General features: G+C 41.4%; 1 protein-coding gene across 2 annotated transcripts in view; it reads left to right on the top strand.

Annotated features, from left to right (window-relative positions):
• The window catches only part of sema3b (sema domain, immunoglobulin domain (Ig), short basic domain, secreted, (semaphorin) 3B), a 73,083-nt gene that overhangs the window by 37,819 nt on the left and 17,377 nt on the right, over nt 1-17,887 (top strand). The window contains exons 1-4 of one of the 2 annotated variants that reach the window (XM_083919377.1): nt 1,772-2,400; nt 9,604-10,253; nt 12,717-12,874; nt 14,209-14,271. In XM_083919377.1, coding sequence (XP_083775503.1) covers nt 10,061-10,253; nt 12,717-12,874; nt 14,209-14,271 — 414 coding nt within the window. In that variant the 5' untranslated portion in view covers nt 1,772-2,400; nt 9,604-10,060. Of the gene's footprint in view, nt 1-1,771; nt 2,401-9,603; nt 10,254-12,716; nt 12,875-14,208; nt 14,272-17,887 lie in introns of those variants that run through there. The other variant, XM_083919376.1, reaches the window with a different exon arrangement.

The following is a 17,887-nucleotide window of genomic DNA, read 5'->3' as shown; positions in this document are numbered from 1 at the left end:
TAAAAACAGAAAAAGAAAATACAAACCTGCGCAGCAGCAAGTCTACATGGGTGAGTGTTTGCTATACTTAAAATCCTTTGGCTAAAATATCACTTTAAATCCAACCACATGTGAATTCTTAGAGGTAAAAAGTTCAGCTAAACTTTAAGATATTTCTCCTGACACTTAAATGGCTCAAACTCTGGTATGACGCGTGAGAAGAGACACTTCAATCAAACTTTCCCCCTTCTTTTGATACATTCATGTGTTCAGAGGATGCCTGCCATGATTAGCTGACCCATACTTCAACTTTGCAGAGGCTGATGTAAACCCTCATACGTTGTGTTATAAATGTGTGACAATTACCCCCTTACTGTATTTACAGCTTATCAGCCTATACTGTCCACACCAGCATACATATGTAATTTCTCTTGAGTCTGGAAATCTTTATCCATGTTTGTGTTTGCACTGATCTTTATCTAAACTGCTCTGTTATTGAAATACATCGTGCCAAAGCTGTTGAGTCTTTTCAGGCAAATCATGCGTCTGTCAGAGTAAGGTTCAAGTCAAGCCTCAAGTCAAGTCACATCTAATAGCAATTACATCAAAGTCGCAAGATTCTTTTTTGTGACTTTAGGCCTCTACACTGTGCAATAACAGTGATCTCTGTTCATCTCATGCCACACTGTAAGAGATGGGCACAGTAAAATATTATGTCAAACTTTGCAATATCAGATTTGAGACGTGCACATAACAGTGCGTGTAATGTGTGATGATGAGAATTGAGAGACTCTACATTAGTTTCCATCCAAATGTAGCCCACATTTTACAAAAACTTCCAGAAAGTTATAGAATAGAAAAAAATGGGTGTCATACATTTGTGCCATAAAACCATCACAGAAGACGAACCCACATAGAGTTGATGTAGTTAAACGAGTCGTGGTAGAAAATGTGATGGCGCCATCTTTCATTTCTTTTTTGGATGATTGAGTCACATGCTAAGTCGTTTTCTGTTGCACTTATACAGTAAACCTACTGTCCGCGTAAGGCAAGCATAGAAACAATTTGGCAAGAATTTTCTTTTCAATTTTTCCTTAACTGTTTTTGTGCAAATTGAGAATCCACATAGCAGCAATCAAATTGTGATAGTTTGGTTTAAAAAATCTAACAGAATTAGCAGTCTGTGTTTAGTTAATGAAGGCCCAACAGTATAGCAAAGTGTTCTTGGACTTGGACCACTGTTCAATCAAAGATTAAGCCACATTTGTCTCATTTTCAGCCCCAAATTACACTTTGAATAGAAGCCTTTAAGGTTGACCACCAGTCAGTGGAAGTCACAAGTTTGCACTGTGTAGTGAGTCTCTGCTGCAGTATTGAGGTTTGATAGTCTCACCAGACGTTAAGCAAAGTCACTGATCACACTGATGGGCTGTGAAGAAGAAGACGTTCCATACAGTTCAGGTACCAATGAAAATATACAGTAGCACACACACATTGAGAACAACACGGTGCATGTCCCTGCCCCTTTCCACTCCCATCCTCTCAACTCCCACCCTTCCCTCCTCTCTTCTACCCCTCCCTCCTCACTCTCTTTCTCTCTCCCCTCTTGAATTAAGTCCATTATTCCTGCCTGCTCTCCCTCTGAGCACTTCTACTCCGCACAGCTCCTGTGAAAACTGTGTGTGTGTGAGAGTGAGAGAGAACTCCTTGCGTGTGTGTGTTAAGAAGAGTTTTATGTGTGTGCATAGGGGTTGTGTGTTTTTCTAAGTGGAGCTGGAGTGCAGCCGTTCATCAGTGGAGCAGACTGCAGACAAGGGAATACTCAGATCTCACTGCGCCACTTTTTTGTAACTCGCACCGGCTGCTTTTTGGACTTTTTTAAAAACTCACCGGACTGTTCGCATTGACGTGGGGCTCGCCGCTGCTCTCTTTCTCCCCTCCAGGCAAAAATTGCTATCCCTGGAATAACTGAAGTTTTCTTTTCCTGCTTTCTGAAAATAATTTAAATAAAATTTTTGATTATTTCTGAATAGAATTTTATCGATTTTTTTACTCCCCTTACACTTTTTTTTAATTTATCCTCCCAATTTATGGACTTAATTCAGACATGCTCAAGCCTGCAAATGGGTGCTTTGCAAGCACATAACGAGAGCTCAGTGAGTGCGTGTATGTGTAGGTGTGTATACAGCACTCTCAATACTGCGAGTATATAGTCAAGAGGGTTTGTCTCATATGGGCATTTTTGTTTTCTTTTATATTCCAATGGAAAGACTACGAGAGGTCAAACAGGTAAAGGCAGTACAGTAACTATGGGAACAGTCAGTGCTGTCAGAAGCACGTTGGGCTCAGGTGGACGCTGATCCTGACTCGGAATGTTCTGAACTCTTTTGGAATTTGGTTCCCCTGGAAACGGATGGACAGGTGAGTTAATTTTGAGTGCGGCTCATGCAGGAGCATTTAGGATCACTGCTTTCATCACTCACATGTTTTCACCATCACCAGTTAATGATGTGGCACCATTGGTTTTTGCAGTTTTCTGGCAAAAACAATTTGTGGTATTGATACTTTTATCACTGTGTATTCCAAGAACATTAAATCACAGAATAACCTCAGTGCATTACAGAGAATAAATCATGATGAACTAGTAATAGATAAAACGTGTTTTTCTCTGCATGATGTACTTGTGGCCTTATCTTGTGCAGCAGATACAGCAAACCCAAGTATCTTTTTACAAGTCATGTATGCTCCTTTCTCAGAGAACAGGGTTGAAATCTTCTCTGTCGTTGCATTTAGGAGAGTGGAGTGACTTGTCCTTCTTCAGAGAGGTGTTTGGAGCAGCTCCAGTCAGTAGACCAGAGGCTGCTCTGTAAGGTCCTGACTTACTGCTGCTCCTGGGTTTAACAAGGGCAAATGGCCAGCTACCAGCAGGCTGCCCTCGCCTTAGCGGCTCCTTCATTGTCTCTTTTTACGGACCTTGTTACACCAGACAAGAGGTTTAAAGCCTTCTTATGACCCTAGCGAAGCAGTTTTCCAACAGCATTTTTATATATTTCTTCCTTGTAATGTAGGCTATCAGGCTGTGAAGGCTAAACTGATAAAGTATTTAATAGATATCAGTAGTCCAGAGTAAGACAGCTCAGGTTTGGCAGGGTGCACAACTTTTACATTTTGGACACCAGCCAAGCAGGTTAAGTTAACTCCACTTTTCCCATTCAAAATTTGACTAGTGAGAATAATTTAGCCAAACTGAACAAATACTAGCCACGGGTTTGCTGGCTGGGAAACTTTCCATTGACGATGTTGGGCCAGATGGCTCGGTACCAGCGACCAGCAGAGTGCTGTAGCCTCCCTGGCTCCTTCATTCACTCTGTGTCTTTCAGAACAACTAAGCTCTCTAGCCCTGGATCGTCTTGCTTTCTCTTTCTCACTTTGCTTTTCAGTTTAAATCCCATAAAGACTGGTAGTCACTTTTGGCTTACAGCGGCTTCACTTTGACAGTTGTTGGTGTGAAACCTCCATTTACTCCAGTAACTTGCTTTGTGTCGAGGCCCTTCACTGAAAACAAGACTGTACGTCTAAGCCACAGTACACAGTCCCTTCATGTGACTGAGCTTTTTCTTTTTGTGTGCCTGCAAATCACTGTAAAGGCTTGTTTCAACTTAACATAACTTCACTCTTATGTCTGATTTTTGAATTTACAACACATAACAGTATTATCCTGTACTTAACCTTTAGTTTTGAAGTGGTCTTTCTTCATCAAACTTGGTTTCTTTTTCAAGGGAAATGAGGCACTGCTCATGATCTCATGTTTCAAACCAACAATACTGTAAAAGCTTTAGTCTTTTTAGTCCTCCTTTTTACATCCCTGCCTCTGCTCCCTCTGGAAATTGCTTGTGGAAGTCTGCAGTGTGGTGATGCGCAGCAACGTCACCCTGCATCACCTGCTCTTCTTCTCTTGCTTCTCTCTGAACGTTTGAGGCTTTTTGCTTTCGTGTGTTTTCATTTGTTAGGGATGAAGCAATCAGACCTGCAAGTCAAGCAGGTTTGTATCTGAACTGAACCAAAATACCACAATGTGTGGATGAATAGGTCAAACAAACACACAGGAGATCATATTTCGTGACCCAAAAGTTGACGTGACTTGTTTTAACTTGCGCAAAGTTATGTAACAGAGATTTTAACCCAAATCACAATATTTTCCTGAATAAAACCAAATAGTTTTGTTGCCTAAACCTAACCAAACTGTGAATGCGTCACATCGTTAACCAGGTGTTTAATAACTGCAATCGTTACGTTTGGGTGAGGATGTGTTGATCTGCTGCCCCTGGTGGCGCTAGTTCAGGAAACGCTCCTGCGGGTTGAATTAGAGAGTATACAGACGAAATGCAGTGAGTTTGAAGAACCAACGTTTTACATGCCTGTTGCACTATAGCACTTGTGAGGAAGACACAGACTCGTACTCAGTGCCTGAATGCTGTCCCCGACCTCCACCATCACAATAACATGCTGAACACAAACTCCTTCTTTAGTTGTTATTACCAACATCAACCCTAAAACCAATTCTCATCACTAATATAAATGGTTAACACCGTGGGGATAGAATAAAAAATGGAGGTTAGTCTAGACAGTGTGATGGATACGTAGCATGCACCCTGACACTATTATTCCTCTGTGTTCTGATATCATATATTATGAGTACTTTTTGTAGGATATCAGATTTAAGACAAATTCATCAACTTGTTTCGCATATCGGTACAATGCCAGATTGTGACATGAAACCTTCTTCATGAGTTGTATAAGAATAACATCATTTAAATCTTTGTTATGTGGTGGCTGGTGGCTGAAACACAAAACAGACACTTGCTTGGTGATTAAACCAACACTGACCAGTTCCACTTAAACCACTCCCCTCTGTCCTGTTTCCTCCTTCTCCTCTTTATCACTTTCTTTATTCTGTTCTTTTTTTTCCTCATCGTACCTCAACTCACTCCTGCTTTAGATAGTAGTATGTATCTGTCAATACTCAATTTAAAATGACAACTGACTGAAAGAATAAAAATAAAAAGCACATTCACACATGTATTGTTTTTATCTTTTCAAGAGGAACCAAGTGTGTGCACATCCAGCCAAAGCTAGTCACATGCAAGACAAAAAATATGTGCAAACACTGGTCTGCACACTGTCGGGCTGCAAAATCAATCGTTTATTAATTTAATTTAAAAAAGGCACCATTTTGGTCTTTAAGATAGTCCTCAGGCAAATGTAAAAAAAAAAAAGACTGGCTTATTTTCATCTTTTCACATGGATTGTACTTCCTTTATCTTTAACTTCACCCCCCCCCCCCCCCCCCCCCCATCAGACTAACTGGTGCGAAAGCCACCCGTAACCTGCTGCTTCATTTTGCTCTCAAAAGCTCAGAGCCCTCCCCTTCCTCCTCCTCACCCTTTTCGTCTCATTCTTCCTCTTCGCCCCTCCATCCTTCCCTCCTTCCTCCTTTCATTTCTCCATCACAGGGAGGCTTAGATTTGTTGGTCACAGGCCAGGGGAACTCTTTTCTCCCTGCAGGCGAAACAATTGACTCCTTTCTCTCCGTCACCTCTCTCCTCGCTCATTTTCTCCTCCATCCCTCCCTCCATCAAAATTCTTTATTTTTTTCGTGGGACAGGGCTGAAGTGCTGTAACGTCTGTATATTACTCAGTCCCTTCTCCCTACTGTCTCAACCTCTTGCTTCCCCCATTCTCTAACACTCTCTCTATCCATCTCTCTTTTCTTCCGTTTCAATTTCTAATAATCCTCCTTTTCTTTCTCCTCCACTCACCTTTTCTCATGGCTCCATAATGAGCTCATCTTCCAAATTTCCCCCCATCTCATACTTTTCTTCATCCATCCTTCTCTTCTTTCCCACCTTTTTCTCTCCTCTGCCTCATTATTTCTTTGCCACTCCATTTTTTCCTGCCGCCCCCCCACCCCACCCCCCGCTCTAACTATCTCATTTTGCCCTTCTTGCTCCCTCCTTTTTATCCCTTCAGTGCCCTTTATATTGCCCCTAGCCCTCGGACCATTCTAATAGCTTTATTCTCTATGGTTTTCTCATCCACACCCTTCCTCTCCCTGTCTCCGTCTTGAATCTCCCTCTCTATTTCTCCTTCATTGTTTGTAACTTTGTCCATCTCCTCTTTTCTAACCTGTGGTAGTGGAGGGCTACAGGTTAAACTGCTGATATCCATTCATTCATGACTGTGTGCTGTACAGTAAGGTTGCACTCTAACCTCGCTGTGAGAAGCCTGTCTCACCCTGGAGGCGGGAGGGAGTCTTTGTCTGTCTGTGTCTATTTAGGCTGGTTTTTGACAGAATAGCTTGCCCCAGCCCCCCCCCAAAGAATCTCTCTCTCTCTGTCTTTCTCTTTATTTTTAATCCACTCCATCTTGGCATGCTGCTGCTCCATGTCTATTGAAGCTGAAGTGAATGCAAGTGTCAGCAGGCCCAATGGCTTTTTTTTTATTAAGATGCATTATGGAGCATGCAAGTAGTTTGAGTATTTGTGTGTGTGTGTGTGTGTGTGTGTGTGTGTGTGTGTGTGTGTGTGTGTGTGTGTGTGTGTGTGTGTGTGTGTGTGTGTGTGTGTGTGTGTGTGTGTGTGTGTGTGCGTTTGTGTGTGTGCGTGTGTGTGTGTTTACAGGTCTAAGTGCTGTGCTTGTAGATGAGTATATATGCTCCCATACGTGCATATAAATGTGTTTTCCCCACTCAGAGGTCTGGGATGGGACAAGGATGTGTGAGGAACAATAATGTTCAACTCACAATTGCAAATTTAGAGAACACACACACATGCTGAGACATACACAGCTCGAGGGAGATTCAGAGGAACAATGGAACTGGCCATTCCTTTTATAGCAGTCGGCAGGAGTGTAAGGGCTTCACCGCTGCCCCTGTCACTTTCAGGGACTGTGACGTGAATTGTATGTGTGTGTATGTGTGTGTGTGTGTGTCTGCGTGCGTGCGTGCGTGCGTGCGTGTGGGTGTTTCTCTCTGTGTCACGGAGCTGCAGCTGACGAGAGCACTGACGTCCTCCTTGAAATACTGCAGCATCTTTGCAGCTCAGTGCAGAACCTTGAGCTCACACAGAAACATCGTCTTTCATTCGGCCTCTCTCTCTTGCTCTTTCTCACACACACACACACACACACACACAAACACACACACACTCACACACACACACACACACACACACACACACACACACACACACACACACACACACACACACACACACACACACACACACATACATACAGTACATAAATGGATTTTACACAAATAATGTCTTACTTGACATTGGCTGGGAGGAATGTGATGTTTTCTGCTGTACACCTGAATTCAGCAGACTAAATCTATAAATGTATCCAGACAATTCACACCTCACAACACCTCTTTGTACACTTCTGAAACAGTGGGTTGTGGCAGAAACTGTTCAAAGCTTGTATGTGCGCTTTTGTCCATTCACATGTGTGTGTGTGAGTGTGTGTGTGTGTGTGTTTACATACTGCAGGGTTATGTGGGAGTTTATGTTCCTGCTCAGCTCTGTCCTGTTGTGTTGTGGCCTGGGAGCCATGAGCTTATGAGAGCTCTCCTGTCTCCACGCCTCAATAGTTCCATTATTCATAAAACTCTGTGCCAACAGCCTTGACGGGCCTGTGTGTGTGTGTGTGTGTGTGTGTGCGTGCGTGTGTGTGTGTGTGCGTGTGTGTGTGTGTGTGTGTGTGTGTGTGTGTGTGTGTGTGTGTGTGTGTGTGTGTGTGTGTGTGTGTGTGTGTGTGTGTGAGAGAGAGACTGTATAGAGTCTGTGTGCACATTCTCATCCTTGTGTATTTCACATGTACTTAAATTTGGAAATTAATGTAGATGAATGTGGTCAATATTTGGGGGAGTTATTGTAATATTTTGTTTTTGTAAATTCAGTATTCTTTACAGATGATTGAAATGATGGCTGTGGTCAAACTTCAACTCTAGTCAAGTCGAGAAACAACTTTTTACTACAGTTTCAGTATATTTAGAAGACAGGTGTTACCTTATATTACAGTATCCCAGAGGCCGATCACATCGCTAACAGAGTTGAAATGGGAAACTTGGGTTTTAGCCCATATGTGGCTGCAAGACTTGCATTATTTATATGGGAGCAGTTGAGTCAATTTGGCACACATGGGCTTCTTTAAGCATTTTGAAGCTTCTTGATATATTGCAACTGTCATAAAACGAAAGATAATATCTGTTCATGATATTGCCCCAGTCACTGACAGACAGATCCAGTTGGAAGGACTGATAAAGGTAATTGTTTAGGAGGGAGAGGAGAAGCAAAGCTAGAAAGTGAAAAGCAGACTTGTCTGCCTGTTACTGACTGAATGCCAACTGTGAGGTGTAATATAATAAAAGAGACTGTTTCTACTGAAAGGCCTTATTGTTACGGCTGACCACAGAGTCCGAAGTACTGAAAGGGGGCGTGTGTGAGTGTGTGTCTGTCCCGTGCACTATTTACTACACAAGAATCATATAGGCTTACAAACCAGCAGTGACCTAATTCCTGCTTCTGCTGCAGTTGTGAGTGTGGTTTGTGTGGCACAAAGTTATTGGGGATTTTTCCGAAACAATAACAAATCTGTCACATGTCTTTAAAGTTGACTCCAGTTCTCAAATGATCTTATTTTTCTATACTCCCTGACCACGCTCAATTGACTGCAAGTCCCCATGTACTCCGTAACAGAGAAACTGTGATTACAAAAGCCATGTGTAAACAAGATAATGTCATTTATCTGCTACTATGTAATTCAATATTGACATAAAATCTCTTGACAAAACCAAACTGTTTCTTTTGCTTCTCATTGGTGGACTTGCCCACATGTGACTTTTGCTGAGCACCAAATGCTTGTATCCATTCATACATCCATCCACGTCACTGTCAGCTCATTAGTCCTCAGCAATGGAGAGATCTCATCTGGTGACACCGTCTGCCAGTGTGGAGAGAGAGAGAGAGAGAGAGAGCGAGAGAGAGAGAGAGAGAGAGAGAGAGAGAGAGAGAGAGAGAATGATAGAGAGAGAGAAAGAGAGAGAAAGAAAGAGGGGGAAGCCACTTTGAGTTGGCAGTTCTACAGACATTGGGAGATTGTGCTTGGCTTGGCAGTGGACATGGCATATCTCTATCACACACACATGCGCACACACACACACACACACACACACACACACACACACACACACACACACACACACACACACACACACACACACACACACACACACACACACACACACACACTCTTCATCACCATGGTCAGTGTGTGTGTTTTGGATGAGTCTTTGTGTAATGTGAAGAGATTATAGTGTTGTTGCCATAATGGAGGCTGGCATTTACACAGCCTGGCAGGGGCATCAATCTGACTCTGACTAAATATACCTCAGACGCCACTGTGTGTGTGTGTGTGTGTGTGTGTGTGTGTGTGTGTGTGTGTGTGTGTGTGTGTGTGTGTGTGTGTGTGTGTGTCTGTGCGCAGGGGCATCCCTGGCTCATGCCCACATATGCTTAGTAGTGTCCATTTCTAAATCCTCTCCTGTTTTGTCTCTAATTTTAGGTCTCTATGCCCATGTGAAACATTTTTGTCCCTTCTTGGACGTGAGAGGTGAACACGGTCGTCCTTCACGAGAGGAGCAGTGAATCTGCCAAGAGAGACTCTTCTCAACCAAGGAGGTCATTATAAAGATTTCATTGAATATCAAGAACTTGAAAAGAAGCCTGGAAGAGTCTGAAGCTGTGCTACAAGCAAACAAGAAGAGGTAGCTTGAAGAGCCGAGCTTATTCTGAATCCTCGTCAAACAGGACTAAGCCCAAACCAGTCCAAAGACAGGTGGACTGCATCTAATATACAGATAAAAGAGATTTGGTTTTGCTCTGAACCAGACGATAATAAAAGAATATACCACAATTATTGGGCATTAATGCTAAGTGGAATCTAGGCTGAAATACAGCTGAAAAACCACAATAAAGTTTTAGGTGGACTTTGTAAGTGAAAGACTTCAAAGCGTGCCAAGATGATGACCATGATGATGATGATGGCGGCCATGATGGTCACCTGCAGCTCTCTGTTGCTGCTGGGTTTGGCCGCCGCTCACGCATCCTCCAGCACTATGACCCGCACTTCCTCTACATCTTCCTCCTCCTCCTCTTCCTCATCGTCCTCCTCCCCCTCCTCCTCCTCACCACGCATGAAGCTCTCATACAAAGGTAAGAGTCACTGATGATGAAAGTTGAAAGGTGTCTGTCTAAAGATGGCAAATTCGACTTCGATGCAGTAGAGTTTTTGTGTCTTTCACTGCACTCAATGTGCACACACTAACTCACATAGACACACACTTTATCATGTTTCATGTGAGATTCCGCTCTATCCTAAACAGTTCTGAACAGCAGCCAGCTGTAATTTGTAGTTGCTATGATTTACAGCCATACACACACACACACACACACATCTTAAACACACAGTGGCAGGGTTTTGTGTTTCATCTCAGGCATTGTAAGTTAGAAGAAGGCAGCTCAATGCCCAACACAACCACATAAACCAGGGATGTGTTCCATCATTGAAAGCTGGCAATTACAGCCCGAGTGAACTCACCAAGGACGTGAGGCTCGCCGAAGGCTGTCTGCCCAGCTGAGATATGTTCGCCCTTTAATTCAGGCTGAAGGTAACATGTGGCACACAGAATGGAAAGACAGCAGAATATTTTGGTTTTAGTTGACACATGAAGGACTAAAAGAGATCCTAATGTATCACAGAAATGACTTTTGATTTAATTCAGCCTGCAGGTAAGCAGAACATGGCCAACAGCAGCAGTCTGTTTGTCTATCAAGTAGAGTACTTAGTTATGCCTGACTGATGAACAGGTTTGTTGTAATAAGCTAAGTAATGAACAGGATAATGTGAAGGTGGTCATTATAACTCTTTCATGTAGGAATTCAAGTCCCAGAGGAACTCTTTTTAGCTACCCTAGCAGCTCAAGGGATGACGTGAAGTGTGTTGTTAGCATGATACAATGCAAATTCTGGTATTTTGAACAAACATCATAAACATACATTATCTCGCTAATATATTGTGACATACTGGACGTCAGCCTGTTAGTGTAATATAATCATTTTAACATGTATCAGAGGACAGGTGCCTTAAACAAGTGTCATTGTCAGTACATGTATCTTCTTTGGGCCCAAGGTGATTACCACCACAGCATAGTGGCACTGAATAAAAACACATTTGCTGAAAACTGCACGTTAATACAAAACAAGCAGTAGACCTACAGTCCCTGATGTCATGTAGGCAGATGTTGGGTGGCGTCAGAATCTTAATAAAAGTTTTAAATTACCATTAGAACAATGGCAGACTAATAAAGCCATTTTAAAGTCTAAGCAGAGAGGGCCTTGGTCTAGTTTTCTTGAGCTCCCAGTTTTACATCAGGCCAGCAGGGGTGGATGACATCCCTTTATTTCTTCAGCATCTCAGTCCAAGAACACAGTTTTCTTTTTTCCAAGGACTTGGGGTAACTATTATAGCTTAAGTTTACAAACACAAGCTGAAATTTCCTGGGCACTGTTCCCCCCAGAATTTATTCTTGCCAGTTTGGAAACAGCAAGGCCACTCATTTTTTCCACTGAAACCAACATAGTGTCATAACTGTCAGAAGAGTTTGTCCTGCCTGTTCACTAGTCACTGGCCTTAGGACACAGCCCAGAAATGCTATTTAAATACTAAAACTAATTAGTAATCTTCTTTATCAACCATGTGACTTGTTGCAGCCCTGTGGCCAATAACTGATTTGGATCTGACGACTCTGATGACTTGAGGACAAAAGAGTCAGCATGCAGACAAGGGTCATAGAAAAAGCATTTGTTTCTATTTTGCCTAACTGTTGACAGCGCAATGTGAGTTGAAATAGTGCGGGAGAGTTTGCTTGTTGCAAGCCACAGAGGAAGATTTATGTTCAGCTCATTCGGCCCGACATAACTCACAATGAAAGATCAAACAGAAACAATCCCAATCGTGGTTCATAAGTTGGACAACCCTGACTGGACTCTTGCAAAGTTTTAACTGAAGGTTTCTGGTCTATTTATGTGTGTACGGAAGATGCAGAGGACTAATTACCGGTTGTGGAAGAAGTACTCCTATCTTTTACTTTAGTGAAGGTGGAAATACCACAGTCTAAAATATTTAATTACAAGTAAACGTCCTGAATTCAAATGTAAATACAAGCTCCTAAGTATAAGCATAACACTTCACTCTAAGTATCAGAAGTAAAAGTACTCATCATGCATAATGGCTTCTTTTAAGGTGTTATACCATTATAAAATATTATATTATTCAATTTCATCAGTAACAAAAGATACATGTAAGAGCATTTTAATAGTTCCTCAATGTGAAGCCAATTTTTGATTTATTTATCAGGTAGTAAAGTACTGCATGATATAATTTAAAAGTAACTATTAGTTAAAGCTGTCAGATAAATATAGTCCAGTAAAAGCGTACAATATTTGAGTGAATGTACTTTGTTACATTCTTCCACTGCCATTTACTGTATACATTAACTGGAATTGGTTGTGTGTTGTAAAACTATGGGATGCCATCAGTACATATACATCACATGTAACAGAAGACAGATTAAGAGGCACTACCCTCTATAATCCCGTACATCTGTGCGCTTTCAGAGTTGCAGCAGTTCCATGGAGTGCGGCGGTTTGAGCTGGAGCGCTCCTGCTGCTTCAGCGCTCTGCTGTTGGATGAAGAAAGAGGCCGCCTCTTCGTCGGTGCCAAGAACTTCCTGTTATCGCTATCACTGGACAATATCGCCAAGCAGGAACACAAGGTTGGTCAGAACTAAAATCGAGAAGAAACCACAATAAATCGGGGAGTATTTTTGTTGGGCAGACAACATGTTAAATCTTAATAAATAAAATATTTAACTACCCCACAGCACAATAAAAGCATAAAATATGTGGTGATATGGAAAGTTTGTTGATTACTCATGACTCAGCCATCACTTTACTGTTTTAATAGACTGCAATGTGTTTAGACATTTTCATGAGCTCAGGGTGCAAGACAATCTAATCATAATATATAATATATTAACCGGAATTGGGCTTTAATTAGACACCTTATGTGTGAATTACTTTCTTACTTTAACTTGCATTACCCACAAACTAGACCGAGGAGTTTATGCTGGTCGCAAGATTGTATTTACAACGAGTGCCATGTTATCTGGTTCCTAAGAATCATGTGTTAGTGTTGTCAGGACACACACACTTAATGAGTTGGTTTTTATGTGGACTTAAAGGCATGGAAGAAAGAGAAATATTCAAAAACTGTGGGCATGCTCCAAACACGCTCCTTTGGAAATTACGCAATCATATTCTTGCACATCTGAGACCACTCAAGTGAGCGGCTTCACATTAAAGAAGAGAAGAAATGTGGACTTAATAAAGAAAGGTAGAGAGTTGAAAAGAAAGCATTTATCCCCCCAAAAATTTGATTGATATCTTAAAATACTTTGACTGAAACATCTGCCTTCGGAGTATGCACTATAGAACCACTGTAGACTTGAATATACATTGTTTATGTATACACACACTGGCCAAATTACCAAGTGCACAATAGACACATAGTATACAAAAAAAATACAGCCCACTACAAACATCTGTTCACAGCTGCTTGGAGTAAAATACATGCTTGGGGAGTCAGATGCATGAATCCTCTGTTGTTTTAGGTACATGGTTGAGTTTGATTTATGACCTGTGTGCAGATTTACCATAGCTCAGGATTTTTGTCAGTGCAGTGGCCGTCATTTTTCTTTATAATGAGAGGGGAGGATTCGGAGGTAAGGATAGAGGAGATGGTTGCAGATGGGAAAGGACAGTGTGGAAGAGAATGAAAGGAAGAGAAGTTGGACAATATGGAGAGGCTGAAGGGAAGTGACATAAAAAACAATACTCAGTCAAACCTCTTTGTGTTTCATCTGAGCTGTGGTATGTTCAAGGGCCTTTTATTCATCGAGGGGACCGCTTGTTAATTTTAGTGTATAAAAGTTAAATAATATTAAGTATCAAAATGTACATCAATACGACATTAAGTTAGTAAATTAATCCAGATAATGAATTTAGATGTCAACCACAGGATCTGACCTTTCCCCCCGCTGTGTTTCAGATCTACTGGCCTGCTCCCGTCGACTGGAGGGAGGAGTGTAACTGGGCCGGCAAGGATATTACTGTAAGTCTCTTTACACCACTTCACCTTCAATACAACCTGATCTATGTATTAGTGCATTCCATATCCTCCAATATGAAATGTAAAGACCAGATTAACCAAAATCAAAAGAGTTTTCTGCAACAAATCGACTGTGTACTGTATAAACCATTGTGCATTATATAACATTTTTTTAAAAACACTCTCGTCATTAGACCCCAGATATCATATATTACGCACATTGAGATGAACAAGATGTCTGGGGAGCTCCTCGTGGAAGACTGTCCTTCCCTACCCAGCACAACACAATACTACCTTTTAATCCACTGGAGTCATGGGAGTTATCACAAGATAGAAACACCATGTTTAAACAGATAACATGTAATAATAGGTGCAACACTCCTACTTTTGCGCCTGCCCTGTGGTGAGATCACTTCCTCTAAATCACTTTGTTTTAAACCCTATCTGACTGGCTTTAGTGTGCGTTCTGTGCCTTTATGAAGTAAACACATTTCTTAAACTCCATGCACTGGTGTTTAAAACTTCAATTTGGTTAAAGAATTAGATAAACTCACTTAGCACTGCCAGATTCCTGAGAAATCAGATTTCTTGGCTGTGTACATTTCTGAGTTTAAATAAGAGTTTTTACAAGAGAGCATGTGCATCACAGAGTTTACAGAGGCAAGTTCTGCTGGTGACAGTGATGAAACGGGACGTTAGGAAAGATTGAAAGTATTGCTTCCTTGAATGATTTAATTAAGGAGTAATCAAACACAAGAGTTTTGGCTGAACTGCCTTTACCCTTGAAATTAATATAATGTCTCTGTATCAGCATCTGGGGGGCTAAGACATGGCCAATCCCCTCTCCACAGTCTGCAGAGCTGCAGAGTTTGGAAATGTTGGTTACGGGGACAGAGGGGGGAGTAATTTGGTTTTCTGATGAAAGCTGCCTCCAGGTTTTTTGGCTATAGCCTAAACACCCACATTCAAATGAATGGGAGGACTTTCAACGTCTGATTTTGTGTGAATGCAGTTGTCAAACTGAAACTGGCTTTTAGAGGTTCTTCATTCTCTCTCCTCTAAATCCGTTTCACAGCTCTCACAACTGTTCAATATAAGATTAAGCCATGGATCCAAACTAAGGTTGGACTCACAGGAGGAATCTGTTTATTGACTCACTGCATAAACACGTGTAAGGTGCAGTGTATGTTTAACCTTTATATAATAAGGGAGGCACAGTTGATTAAAAGTGCCCTTTTCAGCATGTGTAAACGTATTAAATTGCAGTAATGAAACACACGATGTCATAAGATCTAATTAAAAAAACCTTATTATAAAATCCTTAATATAAAGTCATCCGTGTGATTGTTAATGCGGTGAGTGTGCAGGGAGGGCCCTGCTGGTCAGCGTACACGATTGAACTCATGACCTACTGTAATGTTCTCCAGACTGTTTCTCCAAACATTGGCCATCGTGCTAACTCCTTCCTTTCATTGGCTGCCGAAAAAAAGTTTTAAAATCAAAAGAGGAACTTTAGTTTCTAAGAATATGTTGAGTAAATAGTGTATTTGATAATTATGTGTCTAAATGTGATGTATGTGGATGGAGTCTGGGCAGAGAAGGCTCGGCTTCACTGACCGACGAGTAGAGGCCACCAAGTGCCTATAGACCACCCAGGATTACATTACACACAATTAGCTAACTTATATATGTGTGTGTGTGTGTGTGTGTGTGTGTGTGTGTGTGTGTGTGTGTGTGTGTGTGTGTGTGTGTGTGGTTACAGTAACTTCCCATCAATGCATGCGGACATGCCACAAATCTGCTTCTTTATACTGTATTCAAATCTTTAACAGTGTGTGTATACATTTGTTCATGTATGTTTAAGTATCCAACGTGTGTGTGTCGTTTCTTGAGTGTGTGTAAAACAAACCCTTCATCAGTGTGATTACACAGCTGTAGCAGACAGACAACGAGCTCCATTCATTCAAAACCCCAAGCTCCAGTTTCACCTGACCAGGAGTCTGTCTGAGTGTGTGTGTGTGTGTGATCAGGTTTCTGTGTGTATATGTCCTATGTGTATGTGTGTGTGTGTGTGTTTGAAAGAGTAACAGTGGTGAAGAGGAGTCGCGGAGAGAATAAGTAAAATTGCTTCAGAGGAAGAAATAATCTGGGTGTGGAGGAAGAAAGAGATAAGAAAATAAAAAAAAAAACTGGGGGAACTTTAAAGACAAATGTTGCATTGAAAGGAGTTTTTCCCTGGTCGGTCGTTATTCCTGCCTTTCTGGTCTTTGTAATGTTATTTTTATCCTTTGTTAAACACTGACTCCCCTCCTATTCCTTTTGACTTTTAGTATCTTTGTGAATACTCACCCACACACTGAGAACTGAGCTGACCTCACACCGTTGACCCTAATTACAGAGAAGTGTTTCCCTGTAGGAAGAGGCCAACGGCTCTCTCCCCCACTGGATCTCTTCTCTTCTGCATCCCTCTCACTCTTTTCCTGTCATCTTCTCTTCCCATGTATCTCATATTAAGTCTTCTCTGAAAACCAGAAGTTTTTAATGTTGTTTGCGACCCCCTTCAGTCCTCCCATCATCTATCTGTGGCGTCAACCGTGGGAATCTTTTCTATACAGTCTATGATTTCTTCTCATGCAGTTACCCTCATATCAACCTTTTCACTTTTAGATCTTTATAAACCTTTAAACCTGTAATGTTTGCTGCTAGTCATGCATGTGCTGCATGAAACACATTATAACATAATTTACTGTACTTACAAACACAAGAAGTATTAGGGAGCGCTTAATGTGCTGTGAATAAGCCAAAGTATTATATATTTACACTACACTTTAGTGACTTTCTATCACATTATTACTCTTTATTAGAAGTGTCTTCAGGACACAGGGGTGGTGCCTTGGAAAACAACACAGGGATTCAATCTCTGACACGGTTGGTTTTATTTTGGCCGGACACTCCATTGGGGCTACACTACTACATTTTCATTTAAAAACTCATATCTTTTGCTATCTTCTGCATAGCTTTTAAGCCCCGTGTCAAAACCGCTTTGGAATTTCCGAGACCCTGAAATGACATTTGGAAACTCTGCTAAGCCTGTTTTAGTTGGAAAACTCCGTGGTTGTGTTTTAGTTTAGACGGGCAGGAATAGACACTTTTTGAAATAACTCTTAAGGGTTCTCAGCCTGAATATCCATTTTATTATACAGAATTCTTTAACTTAAACAAATCGAAGATATAGACAGCGATTCAGAGGTCCGGACGCAGTCTCACTTCTGGTATGGTGGGGACAGAACACTTTAATACAACCAATTTACTCACTATGCACTGCCAATTGTTTTAGACTGTAATGCAGCTATAATAAGACACCAGCATTTGCTGGGTTGTCTGACATTTGGTCCTGTATATTTCCATATTTTGTATTACATGCATTCAAAAAAACTTAACAGCAGTGCTTCCTCAAAAAGGAGTTCTCCAGCAGAGTACACTGTCACGGTAGCTCAACAAATACACAAAAAGGCTTTGGAAGTTGCCCACATAAAGACAAGTAATAAACACTTCATCACTCACACACACACCCATAGACCGCAGAAAAGCCACCTAACATGCACACGGATACACGAAC

This window comes from Echiichthys vipera (assembly GCF_963691815.1).
Source record: "Echiichthys vipera genome assembly, chromosome: 9".
Classification (NCBI taxonomy): Eukaryota; Metazoa; Chordata; class Actinopteri; order Perciformes; family Trachinidae; genus Echiichthys; species Echiichthys vipera.
The sequence above is the reverse complement of the archived record's forward strand: the minus strand, read 5'-3'. Positions and strand labels throughout refer to the sequence as shown.